Below are 22,753 nucleotides of genomic sequence, written 5' to 3'. Positions count from 1 at the left end.
GAATCCGTAATTTTTCCCTTCTATTAATTTTACATCTATTAATTAACTGACTAGGATTGAATACACTTAGTGCTTTTTGACTGTAGTGCATTCTGGTAGATCTGAGTCATAGTGTCAAATCGAGCGGTTAAATTTTAAAGTAAATTTTATATTTAAAAAATAACTAAAATCTAAACTTAAAATCTTAATTGTCCGATTTTTATCGAACGGTCCATATATACTGACTGCGTGCAGTTGACTGCACTCGATCTATTTCACTCTATAAAAAAAAAAACCATTAATTAATTACTCATTCTATCAACCCATTCTTTTCTTTTAGTGAATACTTATTCTTCCCTTGTCATATGGATAAAGTTACATCACATGATTCACATGAGATCATTTTTTATTGAAGCATTAGATTCTTTGGTATAAAAATAGCAGCATGCAATTCATAAATAATGATACATAGGACCAAGAACAAAATTAATCTAGCTATATATACTATATAGTAACATTGAAACATAACTACATCAATTACTCCATTTCAAAAAAACCTTCATTTTTGCCACTATGACATCAACTATGATGTCTGGTGATAGAGACAACATATTACTCAACATTTCACCTGAGGAAGTAAATGATTTTCTAGGTGAATACACATGGGAAGGTAAATGGGAAAATGTTATAATGTTATACTATGAATATCCAGAACAAGCTCACAGAGCAATAATCTCTGATTCAACTGGCACTGCATTACATGTAGCAATAGATTTAGATGAAGAAAATGTTGTTAAAGAGCTTGTGAATGCAATTTTAATTCATAATAGTCGACAAGAAAATATTGATGAAAGAGTTGAAGCACTGGAAATGCAGAACGAACGCGGTGACACGCCATTGCATTTTGCAGCATCAAGAGGTTTTGCTAGAATATGTAAGTTTATTATTGGGAGAAATAATGAGAGAATATATTTGTTGAGTCGTAAAAATGAACACGGTGAGACGCCTCTTTTTCAAGCTGCTATTAATTGGAGAAAACAAACTTTTGCTTATCTTGCTCATATTTCTAAAGAGAGAGTCACTTTGCAAGATCTTGTACGAGAAGATGGTGATAGTATTCTTCACACTGCAATCCGTGGAGAATATTTCGGTAAGTTATATTTTTTCTGTTCCTTTTTAATTGTCGTTTTAATGTTATTTATACATTACATACGAAAAAATTAATAAGTTTTGTTATTTTTTTATCAAACAGATTTGGCTGTGATAATAGTGCATCACTATGATTTTCTAAGCACACATTTGAACAAAGAGGAATCTACTCCTCTCAAAGTCCTTGCAACTAGACCTTCAGCCTTCAAAAGTGCTAGCAATCTTTCATGGTATAAAAGAATCCTATATCACTGTAAGTAATAATACATCCTATGTTTGACATTTGAGTCAAAGAAAATTAATGTATCAGATATATCAACTACGACCAGATGGATCTGGATTATGTGCATTCGGAGGAGCATGCAGTCATGCATGTAGTCAATAATATGTGACCGTCTGGTTAAGATCAGGAGGTCTAGATTTAACTCAGATTTTTATATAAAATATAGATAAAAAAATGTGTCAAAGATTTGACTACACCAAACTTGACTGCACTTAATCCATTTCCCGACCAGATTTTACCTGGAGTACGCGTGTTGAGTCTTTAACTGTATTTGTTTCCAATTAGGCATACTTGTGGAACCACTGGATGCTGAAAGAACAATGAAGTCAAATTTGAGAAAGATGGAGGCTAATCCAGATTGTGATAAGATGAAGTTTCCAGAAAACTATACTACTTTATATGATTTTGTTTCTATATGGTTATTTGCATTTTTATTTGGTATGTGATATAGATTCTCATTCCATCAGTACTTTCTTAATTCTTCTTTATTTTTTTGCTTTATTCTTTATTGATACTTAATTTAATGAAACAAAATTTAATGTGTCTTTCATGGATACAGCATCATAGACATTGGTCCCCCAAAAGGGATAATAACTTAACTTGAGCATGTAAAAAGAAGGAATTAGCTTATCTCACAAGCTTTTATAACCTTTTGTTACCTTATTACACATGAGATTTGAATCCTCTACAGCTACGTGCACCTTACAAGGACCGAGCTCGTCTGCTGTAACTGCCACATGCAGTTTCACGCCAATGTTTTAAGAACCGGACCAGATCGGCCGGTTCAACCGGGAACCGGACACAGCAGCGGTCCGGGCTAGTGCTGAGAACCGGTAGTCTGCAGAACCGGAAAAAAACCGCTTGAAACCGGTACGAACCGTCCGGAACCGTTCGAACCGGTGAACTGGGGGCGGTTTGAAAAAACCGGCCGGTTCGGAATCTTTTGAAAATTAAAAAAAAAATTTCAATTTTTTTTTCGTTTTCTTTAATTAATATTTTTCTGAAGTAAACAAAGGAGTAGTAAGGAATTAATCCATAGCCTATATTGGAAAACCTATATTAAATACAATTTAATGTCTAGCCTATAATTTGAGTTTATTGGAAAACCTATTAAATACAATTGATACAATTTAATATAATTGATATACTTTTCTGATATGCATTGACCAGCATTTTTTACATGTCTACCTTATTGATATGCATTAATATGCATTCATTGATATCTTGATATTTGCCTTAATTGTATAATATATTCTTAATTCTTAACAAACAATTTTAAGTTTATATGATTATGTAAAGTTTATATGATTTTGTCCAATTTAAAGTTTAACAATTTATATGAATTATGAATTTCGAATTTATGTATAATTATTTGGTATAAATTATGCATTTTGGATTTATGATTTCTTTATTTTAAGTTTCTAAATTTTCTATTTTGTTAATGTTACTTTATTAATTTGTTTATTAGTTGTGAAATAAGAAAGTTATATGAACGGTTCAATATAAACGGTTTAATAACGATTGAACCGGTCCGACCGGTTGACCCTTGAACCAATAGCCACACCGGTTCGACCTCCGGTCCAGTTCTTAAAACATTGTTTCACGCAGTAGCCAAATTATCAAACGTCTATAGTTTATTCAATACAGTTTCACACATTTTTTATCTTAATTGTTCATTTCTTATTGAACGGTCAACAACAATTACTGCGTTAACACTGTGTTAACGCAGTAATTGGGTATAATCCGTTACCACTAGACAACATACTGCAGAGTCGTCGAGTCAACGACTCTAGCAATATGTCACATTCGCGGCAGAAAATCCAAACGTGCATGAATATGAATGTATTATATTTGTAATTTTTTTTTGGATCATAAGTAATTTATAACTTACTAACTTACCATTTCAATGGAAGCGGGAGTACATTACTGATTAATGGTTAAAATATATTTATTTGATTGTAAAAACATTTTAATTTGTGTGAATTTTGTCAGGAAAACAGGTTTCAAAAAAGAAACAACACGACACAGAAGACCCGTCAAACGATAATCATCGTCCGATTAGATCAGAGAAACATTGGGTTGGATTTTTCCCACCAAATTATGAAACATTTCATCAATTTGTCAAGTCTGCATATGTACATACTCTAGGCCTTTCAGGAGTGGGTATGTCTTCTTCAATCAAATTATAATATAATGTCATTTTGTTAAATTAATTTTTTAAATATCTCTAGTAGTATTTATAGAGTAAAGATCCTCTCCGTTTCTTAAACGTTTTACAACAAAAATGTATACTAATAAAAAATTCTGTTTCTATAATTAATTGGTCACATGTTTGAATGTTCTTTTTATAAGAGTTAAAGGATGTAAAGGTTGCAAGGAAAAAGCACTTATGGAGTAGTCAGCTGTTGAAGGCACTAATGAAAAGACCTTATGCAGCATTCACCGGAAGCGGTGGTCGACCAACTGATAGGGAAATTGACCCTGACATGTTTAACGTTTTTCCCTTATGGAAACAAGGTAGGTAAAGTACTATTATGAAATTTGAATTACACACGCGTGTCATTATTGTTAATTTCAGCCATCTCATCTTAAATCAAAAAACGATATTATTTTTACTGTCCATACTTTGACTTGACAATGGCAGGTGGACCCAGCAGGTTTGAAGACGAACAAGAACAAGAACAAGAGCAAGAATCGGAGTCGGATGTTATAAAGGAAGAGGCATCAACTCCAAATGAAACAAAGAAGGAAGCGAAATATGAAAAGGAAATTAACAAAAAGATGACACCGTTTTTGGTTGCAGCGAAAAATGGCATAGTCGAAATGGTGAACGAAATACTAATAAAAATACCAAGTGCTATCCATAACACAAACTCAAGAAAAGAAAATGTATTGCATGTTGCAGTGAAGTATAGGCAACCCCTTATTGTTGAGACATTGAGAAGTATTAAGCACTCAAAACCAGAACTTTGGAATAATTTGATTCTTGCAGTGGATGTGGAAGAGAATACAGTGTTGCATTTGGCAGCAGAGGCACTTGGTGGTGATAAACCTTGGCAGATTGCTGGTGCTGCCTTGCAAATGATGTGGGATATAAAATGGTTTCAGGTACAATAATTAAAAATTATGTATAATCTCATATTCTTTAACAACATATTTCTTAGTTCTTGTTACAAATCACATGATCAAAGAGATAAATATTCAATATCATAAAAATGGTTAATAAGTAAATGAGATGCTTTATATATAGAGTTTGTACAAAATCAACAAACTAACTACTTACCAATAACTAACTACCTACTAATGAACTCTAACTAGCTCTTAATAGAGTAATAACTAACTCCGAAGTGTCCATAACTATAAGTCCGGACTCATCTGACAATGTCGATATTATTAGGCTGAACACCTTCATCCAGGACCTCACAATTGTGTCTGAGTTTCACTAATGTTTATCACTTTGTCAACAGACCCCCAAATAAAACAAAAAAACTCCGAAGTGGTAGCTCACTAGTCGATCAAATATTTCTATTATTTGTTTTGAAATTAGTTTCTTTATCTTAAATTTCCATATAAGCTTATAAGCATTTTTTTGGTAACTAGAAAGTCATGTATGATATTAGGATTTGAGTTGAATCTAACCAAAATTTTAAGATTAATTATATCATATTCTATCTAAGATTCATCAACCACATGTTATCTGGTCACTCGGGTCACACTCCGCATACTAATCATGCGTATGAGGAAGTGTTAAAAATATCATGAGATAGGACTTGAAAATTAGTTTACAATAGAGTATATGACTATGAAGCAAAAATTTATAATAATTTTTTTATATCTTCAAGTAAAAATGTTTGCATAAGTTGATTCAATTTTTTTCGTTTTTACCTTGGACCAGTATATCAGAAGCCTTGTACCACAACACTTCTACTTTAGAAGCAACAACAATGGCAAAACATCGCGAGAAATCTTCAAGAAATCACATGCAGATCTTATAAAAGAAAGCAGTGAATGGCTAAAAGACACATCCGAATCCTGCTCTGTCGTAGCTGCTCTTGTCGCTGGTGTCTCCTTTGCGACAGCAAGTGCTGTACCCGGTGGGACAACCGATGAAGGCAGACCAATACTAGAAGGCAAACCTGCATTTGATGTCTTCGCAATTTCTTCACTCATTGGTCTTTGTTTCTCTGTAACCGGACTCATCATGTTCCTTTCTATTCTCACTTCGCGGAAACAAGCCAAAGATTTTCGTCGTGATTTGCCATTCAAACTTCTTCTTGGGTTGAGTTCTCTTTTTGTGGCCATTGCTTCTATGTTTGTTTCGTTCTGCACCGGACATTTTTTTCTGCTAAGCCATAATTTTAAGTCGATTTTGTTTCCGATTTATGCAGCCACTTGTTTGCCTGTGACATTCTATGCTGTTGCACAGTTTCCTCTGTACTTTGATCTTCTAACGGCTATTTTAACCAAGGTGCCAAAGGCAACTGATAAAGGTGACAGTTTATAAAATCCGTTGCTGTTTGTTTAGCGACGCCAATATCAGAGACAGATTTTGTTCCGTCTCTGAATCCGTCTCTATTGCGTGGCGGTGGAATTTATGCCACATATAGACGGAATATTCTCGTCTAATTCCGATTTTTCTAGTAGGACAGTTTATAATCAAGAGCTTCTCTATAGTGTGGTGTTGGACATTTTTCTTTGTATTCCTATGTAATATTTAGAGCTTTTGATTTGATTTATTTTTTCTGTGTATTCTTATGTTTGTGTGGTTACGGTTGTGTTAAAGTTGAGAATTTTTTGTATAATTTGGAGATAAAGTTTTGATTCAAATATGATGTTTAAGAGTGTAATTGATTTAAGCTTGGAGTGGAGTTTGAGAATGTAGTAATAATCGGTGTTCCGTATACTTAAAATTTCTTACATTATTTGAGAATTTAGGCAAAAGAAAATTTACATAAAACACTCGCACTTTTCAACCCACGATGCGCCTTTTACAAAGGCTAAAATTGTGAGGAGGGGCAGACACTACCTGCCCTCTAACCCCTTGGCCTCGACTAGGGGGTAACTGTTCCGGTATACCTAAAAGTCTCATATCGTTTGGTTGTTGAAGCTAAAGTAGTTTATATACAATATCCACGAGGTGCCTTTCACAAAAGCTACATGCCCTCCATATCGATCGAAAGGCTACAAGATGTCTTTTGCAAAGAACAAAACCGTAAGAACTCACCTCACATGTGGTTCAAAGCAGACAATATCACGTACCATGGTGTGACCCACTACAGAGTGACATGGAGAATCACATTATATAAGAGTTTTGGAAAATCTTCCTAATTGTTTTTTGTTAGATGTTTTTTAATTAGAATATTTTAGATGGTTGATTCTCGCCCCTAAATTGATCATAATTCCCTATGTCCTCCATCTATCAGGAGATATCTTCCGGTAGTACAAATCTTATTGAAAGATATCATTTGATAGTAGTGTAAATTTTATCAGGAAGTATTTCTTGATGTGTTTTTTCTAATAGTGTGAGCAATTAAAAAGGCAAAAAAACTACCATCCTAATTTTATTTCACTCTATGTCTATAGGTTGGCCCTTTGTAAGCCCAATTTCATTTGGTTTGTAAAAAATTTCAGATGTAATAAAAACAATTAGGATGGTAGTTTTTTTGCCTTTTGTGTGATATCTAATAAAAACAATTATTCAAAAAATTATCCACACCCTATCTTAATTATTTTCTAATCTAAACTAATTAGGATGTCCAGCTCTCTCCAACTTCTCTCGCATTTTTTTTGGTTTTCACCATCAGTTGAATCTGATTCGGAGGTCAGTTCTAACATCAAATGGTTTCAGCCTCTTTCCGATCGCAGTTGTGGGGATCAAACTCTTATGGTCTTTCCGATGCATTTGATCTTCTCTATTTATTTATTTATTTATTTATTCTTTTCTGTTTTCTTCTCTTGGTGTGGGTGAACTGATTTTTCGTGTTGATTCCGCGAACATAAATTAGTTCAAGTAATAACGATTTTTAATTGAATAAATAGTCAGAGATTCGATCTTGACTCATGAGTACCCAAAAAATTTGATTGAGAGAATGGTTAGGTATAAAAAGTTTACCTTAACAATCTCTCTTTTTCACTAATTGCTTCATCTCCACTATTTTTTGGAGCATCAATTCTAATTCATCTTAATTCCAACTTGCATTATTATTAGGGGTGTGCAAAAAATTTGGCTATCCTTAACCAAATTACTAACCAATCTATATTCAATCTTAGTTTGCAAAATTCATTTAAAAAAAAAAAACCACACCACTCCAATAAAAAAATACCAATTATAAACCATAACCACATTTTGTTATTTAGTTTGGAATTGGTTTGAAAGTTGAAACCACAATCCCTCAGCTCTCCACCTTCAAACCACTTTATTGTTAATTAAAATATCATTTTATCCATGTACAAAAAAAAAAAATTATTTTATCGACAAATTTTATCTGCGTCATCTAGAAATTTCTATTAAAGAGAATTTTTTTTCTATTAAAAAGAAATTTACATAAAGTGTTTAAAAAAACTTATGATCTCTCACTAAACTACCCCTACAATAATATAATATAACTATTATTTAACAATGGGTATGATACTATATTCATATCACACTTATCACTTATGGTCTTAGTATAGAAAGTTGAAAGTTGAAACCACAATCCCTCAGCTCTCCACCTTCAAACCACTTTATTGTTAATTAAAATATCATTTTATCCATGTACAAAAAAAAAAAATTATTTTATCGACAAATTTTATCTGCGTCATCTAGAAATTTCTATTAAAGAGAATTTTTTTTCTATTAAAAAGAAATTTACATAAAGTGTTTAAAAAAACTTATGATCTCTCACTAATCCTTAGTCTAATTATTACACTCCAAAATTTCACTAATTAAATATCTCTTAAGCTCTCTTGAAAGTCTTTTAAAATTGTAATTTTTCTCTCAATATTGGAATGATTCTCCCTTATCCAACAGATTCTATTTAGAGGAATTTTTCTTTTTGGGTTACACTATTTAGAGGAAGTTATAGAAGTGTGAACACAATGATAATTTCAAACTTTCTTATTCTACAAAAAGAAATTCAACTTCGTTTATTCTTCTTTCTTGGTAGGACCTTCATTTATTCTTGACTAAGAAAGTAGTTTTCTTCTAAATTAAAATTTCTACTTTTGTGGGTAGTAACCATTTTTGTCTCAAACTTGACCCACATTTTTTTTATCTATCACATTTTTTCTTCTTCTAATATAGCAAGACCATAAGTGATAAGTGTGATATGAATATAGTATCATACCCATTGTTAAATAATAGTTATATTATATTATTGTAGGGGTAGTTTAGTCTTTTATAATCCCTAATTTATATACTCTATTGTAACTCTTGTTCCTCATGTCTTTTGGTTTATTGTAATGGAAAACCCTAGCCTCCTTTTCTCTTTGAATAATCTCAATAGTTAACATGGTATCAAAGAGCTTGGTTAATCCATTAGCAATTTGTTGAAGATAAATAAAAGTGTGTATTTGTTGTTGGCTATTTTTATTGATTTCTTGAATTGATATTCCCTGCTCTTGCTATTGGATTGGATCGCACACTTTGGTCAAAATGATGCTTTGAAGTCGATGCCAATTTCAAAGGAGATTAACATCTTTAGGTTGTGATTTTTCATGATTATTTCAATTTGTGATTTAATTAGTTATTGTTTAGAAGGAAGGTTACGTAAGTGTTGGCTTATTTGAATGCTTAAGCAATTCTTTTGCAATATTTCTATGGCTTAACTACATATTTGGTCCCTTACGTTTATTTTAGGTTTCAATTTGGTCCCTTACGTTTAAAAGGTTTCAATTTGGTCCCTTACGTTTAAAAAGTATCAATTTGGTCCCTTACGTTTATTTTAGGTTTCAAGTTAGTCCTTTCCGTTAGTTTTGTCACTAACACCGTTTGAACAGTACACGTGTCACTGTGTCCAAGTGCCACGTGTCAGTCCACATATGCAAATTGACTGCCACATGTGACAAAATTGACGGAAAGGACTAACTTGAAACCTAAAATAAACGTAAGGGACCAAATTGATACTTTTTAAACGTAAGGGACCAAATTGAAACCTAAAATAAACGTAAGGGACCAAATGTGTAGTTAAGCCTATTTCTATTGAGGAGCAAGCCTAATTGGTTGGTTTGCATATTGCTTATTGAATTTGTTATTGGTTGGCTCCGTTGAGTTTTGGCATTGGGGGTGATTGGTTGGACTTCTACATTTGAAGCAATTGTTTGTTGGTTTATTTGATTGTTTGATAATATGGCTATATCTCGTTTGACTGATCCTTCTTCCGTTGGCATTGGTATTGATCATGTATATCCATATGAGACTACTTCAAGAGTGTTTGATCTTGCTGAACAGTTCCAAAAATTTATCGTCACCCAGCCACATGCAACATCTGTCTCCTCTATTAAAGGTTTGACTCCTTCTAATTGTTCAAGTATTTCTTCTATATGGATCCTTGACTCTGGAGCATCACATCATATGTCATATGATCGTAAGTCTTTTTTGTCTTTAAATCATACTTCATCCATGTCAGTTATGACTGCTGATGGCACTCCTATGCCATTAGCAGGAATTGGGTCAGTGTCCACATCTAATTTGTCTCTTCCCAATGTTTATTATATTCCTAATCTCACTTTGAGTCTTGCTTCTGTTAGTCAGTTGTGTGATTCTGCATACTCTGTTATGTTTTCTTCTACTCATTGTCATGTGCAGGATCCACATTCAGGGAGGTTGATTGGGAAAGGTCGTAGACATGGGGGACTTTATGTTCTGGATGAGCTAAGAGTTCCAGATACTGCAGCCTCAACTTCTACTTCCACTGATTTATCATCTTTTCGATTAAGTTTATCATTTTCTAACTTTTATTTGTGGCATTCTCGTCTTGGTCATGTTTCTGCATCTAGATTAAAATACTTGGCCTCTACTGGAGCTTTAGGAAAATTGCAAATTAGTGATATTTCTGATTGTTGCGGTTGCAAACTTGCTAAATTTTCTACTTTGCCATTTAATAAAAGTGCTTCTGTGTCCAAAGCACCTTTTGACTTAGTTCATTCTGATGTATGAGGTCCATCACCGATTCTTACCAAAGGTGGATCTCGATATTATGTCTCATTTATCGATGATTATACTCGTTATTGTTGGGTTTATCTAACGAAAAATCGTTCTGAGTTTTTTGATATTTATCATATGTTTCGTGCTATGGTTAAAACTCAACATAATGCTGTTATAAAGTGTTTTCGTTGTGATCAAGGTGGTGAATATACTTCTAATAAATTCTCTGAGTTGCTTGCTTATGATGGTACAATTCACCAGACTTCTTGTACTGATACTCCTCAACAAAATGGCGTTGCTGAAAGAAAACATCGTCATATTGTTGAAACTGCTCGTTCTCTTTTGTTGTCTGCTTCTGTTCCGACTGAATTTTGGGGTGAAGCAATTCGCACTTCTGTCCATGCTATTAATAGAATTCCGTCGTCAGTCATCTCAGGTTTGTCTCCCTTTGAAAAATTGTATGGTTATAGTCCTGATTATTCTTCTTTGAAGGTATTTGGTTCTACTTGTTTTGTTCTTCTCCCACAAGTAGAACGAAATAAATTGTCTCCTCGTTCTATCATATGTGTTTTTCTTGGTTATGGGGATGGTCAAAAGGGTTATCGTTGTTATGATCCTTTAAGTAAAAAATTGTATGTTTCTCGTCATGTTGTGTTTCTTGAGCACATACCATTTTTCTCTCTTTCGTCTGATACACATACTCCTAGCAAGTCTGAACTAACTAATATTGATCCTTTCGGTGTCGATAATGATATGTCTAGTGACTGTAATTTTGAGAACTGCAGGGATAGTACTAGTGCTACTCCAGATACATATGTCCCTTTTGTCCCATCAGCTACTCAACAACCTCCTACGACTGTTGTTCCTGCTGCACCTCCTCTACCACCTCCACCACCAACACCACCACCTCCACGTTATCCTTCTCGTGATCGTAAGTCTACTCAATTGCCTGATTTTGTTTATTCAATTTATTCTGATTCTTTTGCTTCTTTTCTTACATCTGTTCATAGTTTGTCTGAGCCCTCGTCCTATAAAGAAGCTATTCTTGATCCTCTTTGGCAGAAGGCTATGGCTGAGGAACTTGCAGCTTTGCATAAGACAAATACTTGGGACATAGTACCTCTTCCGCCAGGAAAACGTGCTATTGGGTCTCGTTGGGTATACAAGGTCAAAACCAAGTCTGATGGGTCAGTTGAGCGTTACAAAGCCCGTCTTGTGGCTAAGGGATTTTCTCAACAATATGGTATGGATTATGAAGAAACATTTGCTCCTGTGGCCAAAATGACCACTATTCGCACTCTTATTGTCGTTGCATATGTTCGTCAGTGGGATATTTCTCAAATGGATGTTAAAAATGCCTTTTTAAATGGTGATCTTCAGGAGGAAGTTTATATGGTACCTCCATCTGGTGTTTCTCATAATCAGGGTGAAGTATGTAAGTTGAAGAAAGCTTTATATGGTTTGAAACAAGCTCCAAGAGCTTGGTATGAGAAGTTCTCTACTGTGATTAGATCTCTTGAATTCCGCTCTAGTGATCATGACTCTGCTTTATTTGTTAGGACAACTTCTCATGGTCGTATTATACTCTCTTTATATGTTGATGATATGATTATTACAAGTGATGATGTTGATGGGATTTGTGAGTTGAAATTACAGTTAGCTAAAAGATTTGAAATGAAGGATTTAGGTCCTCTTCGCTATTTCTTAGGGATTGAAGTTGCCTATTCTCATAAGGGTTATCTTTTATCTCAATCTAAGTACATTGCAAACATTCTTGAGCAAGCTGGTCTCTCTGATACTCGAGCAGTCGACAGTCCTTTAAAGATGAATGTGAAATATGTTCCCTCTGATGGGGTTCCTCTATCAGATCCTACTTTGTACCGTACTTTGGTTGGAAGCTTGGTCTATCTTACAATTACTAGACCCGATATTGCTTATGTAGTGCATGTTGTTAGTCAGTTTGTTGTTTCTCCCACTACAATACATTGGGCAGCCGTGCTTCGTACTCTCCGTTATCTTCGGGGAACTCAATTTCAGAGCCTTTTGCTTCCGTCATCCTCTTCATTAGAGTTACGTGCTTACTCTGATGCTGATTGGGCTGGTAATCCTACTGACCGTAAGTCTACCTCAGGTTTTTGTATTTTTCTTGGAGATTCTCTTATCTCTTGAAAGAGTAAGAAACAAGATATTGTTTCCCGCTCTTCTACAGAAGCTGAGTATCGTGCTATGGCATCTACCACTACTGAAATAGTTTGGTTGCGTTGGTTACTTTATGATATGGGTGTGATTGTTTCTGAACCAACTCCTATGTATTGTGATAACAAGAGTGCCATTCAAATTGCCCACAACTCTGTATTTCATGAACGTACCAAACACATTGAGATCGACTGTCACTTCACACGTCACCATCTTCAACATGGTACCATTACTTTGCCGTTTATTACTTCCTCCTTGCAGATTGATGATTTGTTCACGAAGACTCATTCTATTAAACGTTTTCGTTTCTTGATTGACAAACTCTCGATGCTCCATGTTAACACATCGTGAGTTTGAGGGGAGATGTTAAATAATAGTTATATTATATTATTGTAGGGGTAGTTTAGTCTTTTATAATCCCTAATTTATATACTCTATTGTAACTCTTGTTCCTCATGTCTTTTGGTTTATTATAATGGAAAACTCTAGCCTCCTTTTCTCTTTGAATAATCTCAATAGTTAACACCCATAACTCTATTTAGTGTGTGACCTAACTTCACTATTATTTAAAAAAATACTAACCACAAAATAGAAATCTCTTTATCTTATTTATTTAAAAAGAAATATTTATCATCAATAGCAAAATCAACTCTCTCAACAACAACGGCGGTGACACTCCAACTTTCATATAATAATATTGTTTGTAAATTGTGGTCCACAATCACAATTATAACTAAAATATAAATATTTTGGGACCTCTTCAAACAAAAAGACAACTTAAATTTCAATAATTTCAAAAACTCAATAAAATAAAACTACAATTCAAATTATGACTATAGCTATCCTTAACCAGTTTAATTTCCTTCCTTAATTATAGGCATGCCCAATCTTGTAGGCATGTCATTATAATGCAGATAGATCTTACATCTCCCAAACTCAAACACATAAAATTCGGATTTCTTCAAACCTGTCACAATTCTTAATGGGTATGAAAAGTATGACCCTTGGACCAGACAATGAGCTAGGGGATAAATCAGTTAGGCCCAATAAGTCCAAAAGTAACAAATCCCAATCAAAGTGATCCAAGAAGACTCAATAGGCGAGATGACAAAACTACCTGGCGAGATGACAAAACTACCTGGCGAGATGAAGCAATGTGGCACCAACTAGTTTTGAATGATGAATCACGCCCAAAATATCTTCCTCTCCCAATGGTCAACTGCTTAAACTTCACGTGGAAGAAATCATCACCCCCATAACCTCCATAGCTTGGGGACGAAAGAAAGGATAACCACCCCTATTCTTGTGCTGGTTCGCCGGAGAAGACGGTTTTGGCCGAAGTTCTAGGAGATTAAACTTGGAGGAGAAAAAATTTGCAGCCTATAAACAACTACACATTTTTATCGTAAAGGGATCGACATATTTTTTACCAGTCCATTCTCTGACAACTTATGTAATATTATTCTCATATATTTAATAATATAACCCCCTTTGAGTATTCACCAAAACAATCCTAAACTCATATTCAACGGGATTCAGGTATTCATATGAACTTGGTTGAGTTATGATAAATTTTATTAAAAATCGGGTAAAAGTTGAAAACTATTTTGTTCCGACAAAATGACTTTTTTAAACAAATAATATAAATAGAAAAAACAACTTTATTTTTCAACCTAAAAATAAACACAAATATATAAATATAATTTAAGACTTTGTTTAAGGGTTTATAATTTAAGATATTTAAAATGTAAGACATAAGCGGGACTGATTTGGAGTGGGTATATCTCCATTATCTGTTCCACCGCATCTTTTAAAATCAGAGAAAACTCTAAACCCAAATACAATCAATTCAATTTTTCCTCGTCAAAATCGAGACAGGACGGACAGATACCCGCAAATATAGATTATATTGTCACGCCTACGCTATGGTCACGTTTATAATCCCCATCTAACATATATTTATCCTCACTATCTGGGAATGGATTCTATCAAGTGTAATTTACACTTGAGAGAATTGATCACGGTCGTTTCGTGGTCAAATAATAATTTTAACTAAAAGTAGTACAAGGTAGTAACCTTGGTCGTTTCGCAAGGACTCACAATCGGTTTAACAATGTTAGAATGAATTTAAAGGTTGCAAATTGGGGGTTTTCGGTTTTGATAGCAGTAACAACAATAACAAATAACAAATTTAATCAACGTGAAAGTAATCAATCCATTGGTTTTAGGCAACTTCGTTTATTATCTATCACAGGTTCTTAAAAATATCCATTCAAGGGTTTATGCTTCGGTTGATCATAAAACTAATTAAACAAGCGAAAATTAGTATTATACGGAATTCAATTGACTAAGCATCATATATATTCAATTAACTATGACAGTGATCAAGCATCACGAAAACAAAGTTAATATCCTAACAGCTTCCAATCAACCCTATTGCTAAGCGCGATGGTTTATATCAATTTCAATTCAAATCAATTTCAACAAGCGGGAATCAATTCAAACAATCATCAACAATACAAATTCGAATTAGAATAATTAAGCATTAATCTAAACGAAATAAGGGATATGAAAGTAATACAAACAGCATAAACATTCAAACGGAATTGCAATTATAAACCGAACCTCAAGAATTCATAAACGGAGTTTCTTACACCAATGGATCGATAAAGAAATTTAGTTCTCCATAGAAGTGGTGGCTGCTCTAGGGTTTGAATATTTCGTGAACAGTGAATAATCTCTGACCTAGTTCAGGTTTTCGTTTTAATACAGCAAGCAAAATGGGCCATAAATCAATTGGGCCGAAAAACATAAAGTTGTGCTGAAATTAAATTCGTCTGGAACATAGATGCAATTATTTGACACACTTGCGCTCCGAACTGGATTTTGGCCTCAACATGAACGTTGTAGCTCTTGATCTCAGCTTTCCAACGCATCTTCCCGCGCCTCAATCCGATATTTGTAACTCCAGTTATGACCTGCGGACTGGAAGGGTGTCAAAGTGCTATTTATTCATAAATTAAGTGCGAAAATAAAATAAAGTTAGAAATAAACTTAAACATAAAAACACATTAAAATAGTGAAAATAGTAAATTAAACCATAGAAATACACTAGTACAATAGTAGAAGAATGTGCATTAAAATGCACTGATCAAATTCCCCCACACTTGAACTTTTGCACTCCGAGCAAAACTCAAATGAAAAACTTAAAAAAAAAAAAAAAAAAAATCACAAGCAGTCAACATATTCCAGGTTTCAAGCTTCAAACCTCGGGTCAAAATTCAAAGATTGGCACAATTCTTATCTATCAACTTTCAATAATAATCTTGCGTGTGTGTGTACTGTCTCCCACTGTCAACCAAAGTAATGTCAAGATCCCTCTCTGAAACTACCATTCTAGATGCTAAGCTGTCATTCTTTTCCTATAATTTTGGATTTAACCAGAATTTTAGACTAGGGGGGCTATTTCTTTTCAAGAGATCCAAAGCTTTTCAACATCAACTCAGGGGCAACTACTTTTAAGCTTTATTTTTTTTTATTATTATTTATTGTTTTTAAGCTTTAGGTACTACTCCACCTTTTCACCTGACGGAATCTTACTTGTAATAAGTCCAACCTGTTACTCAGAGTAGAGCATCCTACACAGCACTTGTTCCTCCAGTATCGGGCACAGGAACTTGTTCCTCCAGTTTCGGACACAGGAACTTATTATATTCATTATTTTTAGCTCTTAAGCAGTTTCCTTTTTCTCAATTAATAGCAATGATCGGTCTATCTGTTACTCTAGCCTTTCCCCCACACTTAGTTCTAATCATACCCTCCATTATATTCAAATTAGAGAACTCAGTCTAAAGAATAAATATTTCAGAGATTTATCTAGACATTACTAAGTTTGACAGTGTTCAAGCAGTTGTGCATTAAGTTGCAAAGACTATCATGTCAAGTATCAAAACAAAAAACTCCAAAAATTTCACTGACCCTACAGCTATCTGCCCTAGCCTTAGAACATGTGACTACTCATGACAATTTATTTTATTATTATTTTTTTTTTTTAAAACACAAAAATGTAAATGTAAATGTAAAATGTCCCTCCCCCACACTTAAACCAGACAGTGTCCGCAATGTAATCTAAACATAAAGTGAGAGTAAAGGAAGGAACACACCCGAGGGGCTAAGGTGTAGCGGCTGGTGCTGATGCTTCTATGTCTGGTGGTTTTGGTGGAAGCCCTTCCACACTTTTATGGAGCAGCTTCAACCGCTGTCCTTTTGCTTTGAAAACCTTGCCAGTACCTGTACTTTTAATTTCTATAGCACCAGAAGGAAAAACATTAGTCACGACAAAGGGGCCAATCCACTTGGATCGAAACTTACCAACCATATCTTTCAGGCGAGACTTAAACAGCAAGACTTTTTGGCCAACAGAAAATTTCTTTTTGGAAATCATCTTATCATGGAAGTGTGTAGTCTTTTCTTTATCATAGGAGTGTTTGGTTGGGGCAGCCGGAATGTCAAGAACTTTAACCGTACAGACTGCCTCATTGACAACAACTTCACTTGTATGAATGTTATTATCCTGCAAATCATATTCAATCTTAGCACAAACAGAGCAAAGGTTAGTGTTAGTAACTAAATCCATATAAAAAACAGAATGTTCTTCCACGGGATGTTTCATGGCATCAAAAATGTTAAACTTAGCGACAATGTCGCCAAACTCCATGGACATGGTTCCATCATAAACATCAACTTTTGTTCTTGCTGTTCTCATGAATGGTCGGCCTAGAATGATGGGTGCCCTGCTGGAATTAGTTTCTCCCTCCATGTCTAGAATGTAGAAATCTGCAGGAAGAATCAAGTCATTAACTTGCACCAGGACATCTTCTACCTTCCCAGCAGGGCGGGCATTGCTCCTGTTTGCTAATTGCACGATTAAACCTGTAGGCTGCAAAGGACCAAGATCAAGGTTATTATAAATAGAAGTAGGCATAACATTAATACCTGCTCCCAGATCAAGCATACAATTTTCAAACTTGTGATCCCCAATGGAACAGGGAATAGCAAAAACTCCTGGATCATCACACTTTTCTGGCATGGTCTAACTGAGAACTGAGACATTAGCTGAGGAACCATTTTTGGGCTGAATGAAAGCAGAAACATTTCGTCCCAAACTGACTCTCTCATTTTCCTTCAACTTCCTCTTGTGTGTGCACAAGTCTTTCAGGAATTTTGCATATTTAGGAATCTGTTTAATTGCATCAAGGAGAGGAATGTTAACCGCACATTTTCTGAATACATCTAAAATCTCCTTGTCTTCCTCAACTGTCTTCTTGATATTTTTCTGCACCCTTTGAGGAAAAGGAATTGGTGGCACATATACTCTTTCTTTTTCAGGTTCGGTCTCAATTGTAACAGAAGGAGGTTCAGGAGCAGATGATGATGCAACGGTTTTCTTCTTCTTTTTCTCTGGAGCTGGTTCTGACACTCTTCCGGATCTCAAAGTAATTGCACTCACATTTACATTCGGATTCGGCACTGTTTGTGCAGGAGGGAGGTTACCTGAGCCCTGAGCTTGTAATTGGCCTATTGCATTAGCCATTTGTCCCATCTGTGTTGTCATGTGCCCCATCTGAGTTGTCAAGTTCTGAATGCTAACATTTGTTCGTTGTTGGTACTGTATGTTACTTGTAGCCATTTGCTTGACAAGGTCCTCCAATGAAGGTGAAGGGATGACTGGTGGGGCAGAGGGGGCTGCAGCCTGTGACTGATTACCGTATTTGAGGTTTTGATGATTCCTCCAACTAGGATGATACTGGTTGGTGGAGAGGTCAGGATTGTTGTACCTGTTCTGATTGTAAAGGGCTGCTGTTGCATATGCTTGAGGTAGCTGAGTTATTGTTTCATCTTGCAGAATAAGACATGTGTCGGTTGGATGTTCAGGAGAAGTACAAATGCCGCACACTTTAGCTGTTTGAGGTCTATTAACTGCCAACTGTTTCACCAAGGAAGTAAGTTCATCAATTCTAGCATCAAACTTGGTTTCGAGCGCCTTGATGGAAGGAGAGGAAGACTGAACCTCATTCACACTTGCAGAATTATTTCTAGTTGTAAACTGTTGCGAGTTGAGTGACATGTTCTCGATCAAGGCCTTTGCAGCAGCTGGAGTTTTATCAACAAGTGCTCCACCACTAGCAGCATCCAAAATGTTTCTATCCTTTGGTAGCAACCCCTCATAGAAATACTGGATGAGTAATTGCTCGGTGATCTGGTGTTGAGGACAACTAGAAACTAGCTGCTTGAATCTTTCCCAGTATTCTGCCAATGATTCGTTTCCCTGCCTAATGCCGCATATTTCTTTTCTGATTAACGCAGCTCTAGAAGCGGGAAAGTATCTCTCTAGAAAGACCTTCTTCAAATCATTCCAAGTTGTGATAGAATTCGGCTCAAGATAGTACAACCAATCTTTGGTAGCACCCTGGAGCGAGAATGGAAAGGCTCTAAGCTTGATATGATCCTCTGTTATACCTTCAGGCCTCAATGGTGTAGAACAAACTACCTGAAATTCCTTCAAATGCTTATGCGGATCCTCACCTGCAAGACCATGAAACTTGGGCAACAACTGTATCAAACCAGATTTCAATTCAAAAGGAATATCAACGTCAGTATATTGAATGCATAGACCATTGTAATTGACATCAGGAGCAGCAAGCTGCCTTAGTGTTCTTTGTTCAGCCATGTTATCAAAAGCAAGTTTAGAATCAAATAAAGTATGCAAAGAGAAACTATGTAAGAATCAGAATCAGACTCGTTAATGAAACAAATAGAAAGAAGAGATATGGTTAAAATAGATTCAAAAAAATATAAAAACACGAAATTTAGTCTAATTAAGTAAAATAAGAATTTTGGAAATTAGTTTGGAATTTTCTCAAACTATAAAAACAGCAATAAATTAAAATAAAATAGTAAAACACGGAATTTGGACTTTTTAGGTTGCCGTCACCTATTTTGTGTCAAAATAGGGGATTTTAAACTTTGATTTTTTTCTGATGAACAGGTACAGGAAAAACTCGATTTAGAAAAGATTTTCCAGAAAACTGTTTTTTTACGAAAACTGATTATTAGGGCACGTAAAATCCAGAAAACACGAGAAAGCAAAGACTAGAACGCAACCACACAGAAACTGAGTCTAATTTAGCTAAAATCAATTGAGAGTCCCCGGCAACGGCGCCAATTTGATCACGGTCGTTTCGTGGTCAAATAATAATTTTAACTAAAAGTAGTACAAGGTAGTAACCTTGGTCGTTTCGCAAGGACTCACAATCGGTTTAACAATGTTAGAATGAATTTAAAGGTTGCAAATTGGGGGTTTTCGGTTTTGATAGCAGTAACAACAATAACAAATAACAAATTTAATTAACGTGAAAGTAATCAATCCATTGGTTTTAGGCAACTTCGTTTATTATCTATCACAGGTTCTTAAAAATATCCATTCAAGGGTTTATGCTTCGGTTGATCATAAAACTAATTAAACAAGCGAAAATTAGTATTATACGGAATTCAATTGACTAAGCATCATATATATTCAATTAACTATGACAGTGATCAAGCATCACGAAAACAAAGTTAATATCCTAACAGCTTCCAATCAACCCTATTGCTAAGCGCGATGGTTTATATCAATTTCAATTCAAATCAATTTCAACAAGCGGGAATCAATTCAAACAATCATCAACAATACAAATTCGAATTAGAATAATTAAGCATTAATCTAAACGAAATAAGGGATATGAAAGTGATACAAACAGCATAAACATTCAAACGGAATTGCAATTATAAACCGAACCTCAAGAATTCATAAACGGAGTTTCTTACACCAATGGATCGTTAAAGAAATTTAGTTCTCCATAGAAGTGGTGGCTGCTCTAGGGTTTGAATATTTCGTGAACAGTGAATAATCTCTGACCTAGGTCAGGTTTTCGTTTTAATACAGCAAGCAAAATGGGCCATAAATCAATTGGGCCGAAAAACATAAAGTTGTGCTGAAATTAAATTCGTCTGGAACATAGATGCAATTATTTGACACACTTGCGCTCCGAACTGGGTTTTGGCCTCAACATGAAAGTTGTAGCTCTTGATCTCAGATTTCCAACGCATCTTCCTGCGCCTCAATCCGATATTTGTAACTCCAGTTATGACCTGCGGACTGGAAGGGTGTCAAAATGCTATTTATTCATAAATTAAGTGCGAAAATAAAATAAAGTTAGAAATAAACTTAAACATAAAAACACATTAAAATAGTGAAAATAGTAAATTAAACCATAGGAATACACTAGTACAATAGTAGAAGAATGTGCATTAAAATGCACTGATCAAGAATAAAGTGTGATTTGTTACCATTGATCAAGAGAGAGAAACATATAAAAATTTAGAGAAAATGAATTTAGATGGTGTTAGATTACACTTTATTCTCTCAAGTGTAAATCATACTTGAGAGAATCCATTCCCTCACTATCTATGTTATATGATACTACACTAAATATGGATCATCGCAAGCGGCGGCTCCTTTGTCTCACTATATATATATGGCATGATTTGTTTTTTTTCTCCCCTTTTCTTAGAGATGACAATTGGACTCATACCCAATGTGTACCCGCAAAAAATATCCACAATGGTTAGGATAAAAATCCACATTTTGGGTACGGGGACGGGTATGGATAATTAGCCGCAAAAATTAAGGGTATGTGTGCGCGTACGGGTACCTTCAGGGGCGGAGCCCTTCATGTGCTAGACAGGGCCATGGCTCGTCCCAGAATTTTTAATTTTTTTTCATAGGTATACTATTTAGCGGCGGTTATAAACCCCGCTAAATAGTGTGTGTAGTTTGTTATATTTTGTTTTGCGGGGGGTTTCAAACCATAAAATCCAGTATTCTTTAACAGGTTTGCATTTTGCGGGGGTTTCAAACCCCCGCTCTTTTTACGTCCCAGAATTCAAATGATTCAAATATACTTTTTAATTTATTTTTTTAAGCATCTCTTCTAATGTTTTATTGTTTAATAATTTATAGATGTCTTAAATGTGTAATTTATTTTGTCGAAGTATTCAAGTATATTTTTTGGAGAAAAAAGTACTCAAATTTTTATTTAAAATAGAGTTTGTGCATAAAAATTCATGTTTGATCAATCTTTTGTTAAAAAAATTAAAATTTTTGTTAGAGAGATGCATATAATATTATAAACATAAATACAAAAACTAATTAAAAAGTATGAAGTTTACACATTTGACATAAAATATATTTCATAATATATTTTTAAAATTTATTTAATAAACATGTTAATGGTCCAACTTTTGACTATTTTTGAGATATTCATACTAGACAGACTCTCAAAATGATATGTCTTTTTTTTAGTAATTTCTTTTGCATATTCGATTTATATTTGTAGCGGTCCGCCCCAATTTTTCGGGCTAGCTCCGCCACTGGGTACCTTAGTACCCACCCCGCCCCATACCCATATAGTATATATTTATTTATTTTATTTATATTATTATATAGTAATATATGTATATCAATTTTTAAAAAATACAACACTATTAAACTATTACACATTTTTAATAAAAATATTTATTTATAATATAGCGCAAACACGATATAAGTATGTCAATAAGGATATGAACTTTATCACGAGATTAGTAATAATTTTGTTTATGATTTTCATGAGTCAACACTAAAATCTCTGAATTTTTATTAATTTTATTAAAATGATATGATATTTTATAATTGATCGATTTATTTTTAGCAAAAATACGGGTAACGGGTACGGGTATGAGTACTTGAATACCCATAGAGTATGAGCATGAGTACAAAGATTGTTACCCACGTGAGTATGAGGATAGGTACGGATATTTTTTCAAACTGCAGATATGGGGATGGGTACTATAGTACATTACCCATACCCTACTCATTGTCATCCCTACCTTTTCTTGTTGTGGTGTGAACTGATTTTTTTTGTGATGATGTAAAAATCCAA

General features: G+C 34.5%; 2 protein-coding genes across 3 annotated transcripts; one reads left to right on the top strand and one right to left on the bottom strand.

Annotated features, from left to right (window-relative positions):
• The first annotated feature begins 439 nt into the window (after window positions 1-439).
• Window positions 440-6,264, top strand: LOC123919498. 2 transcript variants are annotated; one of them, XM_045971416.1, is made up of 8 exons: window positions 467-1,129; window positions 1,232-1,381; window positions 1,697-1,849; window positions 3,404-3,574; window positions 3,764-3,928; window positions 4,056-4,519; window positions 5,307-5,689; window positions 5,800-6,264. In XM_045971416.1, the coding sequence occupies exons 1-8, from the start codon at window positions 553-555 to the stop codon at window positions 5,852-5,854; spliced, it is 2,118 nt and encodes a 705-aa protein (XP_045827372.1). In that variant the 5' UTR covers window positions 467-552; the 3' UTR covers window positions 5,855-6,264. The 2 variants fall into 2 exon arrangements, with proteins under 2 accessions (XP_045827371.1, XP_045827372.1); XM_045971415.1 differs by having other exon boundaries at window positions 440-1,129; window positions 5,307-6,263.
• An 11,559-nt stretch (window positions 6,265-17,823) lies between these two features.
• Window positions 17,824-19,461, bottom strand: LOC123922330. The gene has a single exon (XM_045975057.1). The coding sequence runs from the start codon at window positions 19,459-19,461 to the stop codon at window positions 17,824-17,826; it is 1,638 nt and encodes a 545-aa protein (XP_045831013.1).
• Between the last annotated feature and the right edge of the window lie 3,292 nt (window positions 19,462-22,753).

This window comes from Trifolium pratense, linkage group LG4, assembly GCF_020283565.1.
Source record: "Trifolium pratense cultivar HEN17-A07 linkage group LG4, ARS_RC_1.1, whole genome shotgun sequence".
Classification (NCBI taxonomy): domain Eukaryota; kingdom Viridiplantae; phylum Streptophyta; class Magnoliopsida; order Fabales; family Fabaceae; genus Trifolium; species Trifolium pratense.
The sequence above is the reverse complement of the archived record's forward strand: the minus strand, read 5'-3'. Positions and strand labels throughout refer to the sequence as shown.

What these genes read in the sequence shown, in the direction of transcription:
- LOC123919498 (XM_045971415.1), top strand. Translation starts at nt 553, where the DNA reads ATGACATCAACTATGATGTCTGGTGATAGAGACAACATATTACTCAAC. An exon ending in TCTAGGCCTTTCAGGAGTGG is followed by an intron (nt 3,575 to 3,763) that starts GTATGTCTTCTT and finishes TCTTTTTATAAG; the next exon opens with AGTTAAAGGATGTAAAGGTT. An exon ending in GGGATATAAAATGGTTTCAG is followed by an intron (nt 4,520 to 5,306) that starts GTACAATAATTA and finishes ACCTTGGACCAG; the next exon opens with TATATCAGAAGCCTTGTACC.
- LOC123922330 (XM_045975057.1), bottom strand. Translation starts at nt 19,461, where the DNA reads ATGGCTGAACAAAGAACACTAAGGCAGCTTGCTGCTCCTGATGTCAAT.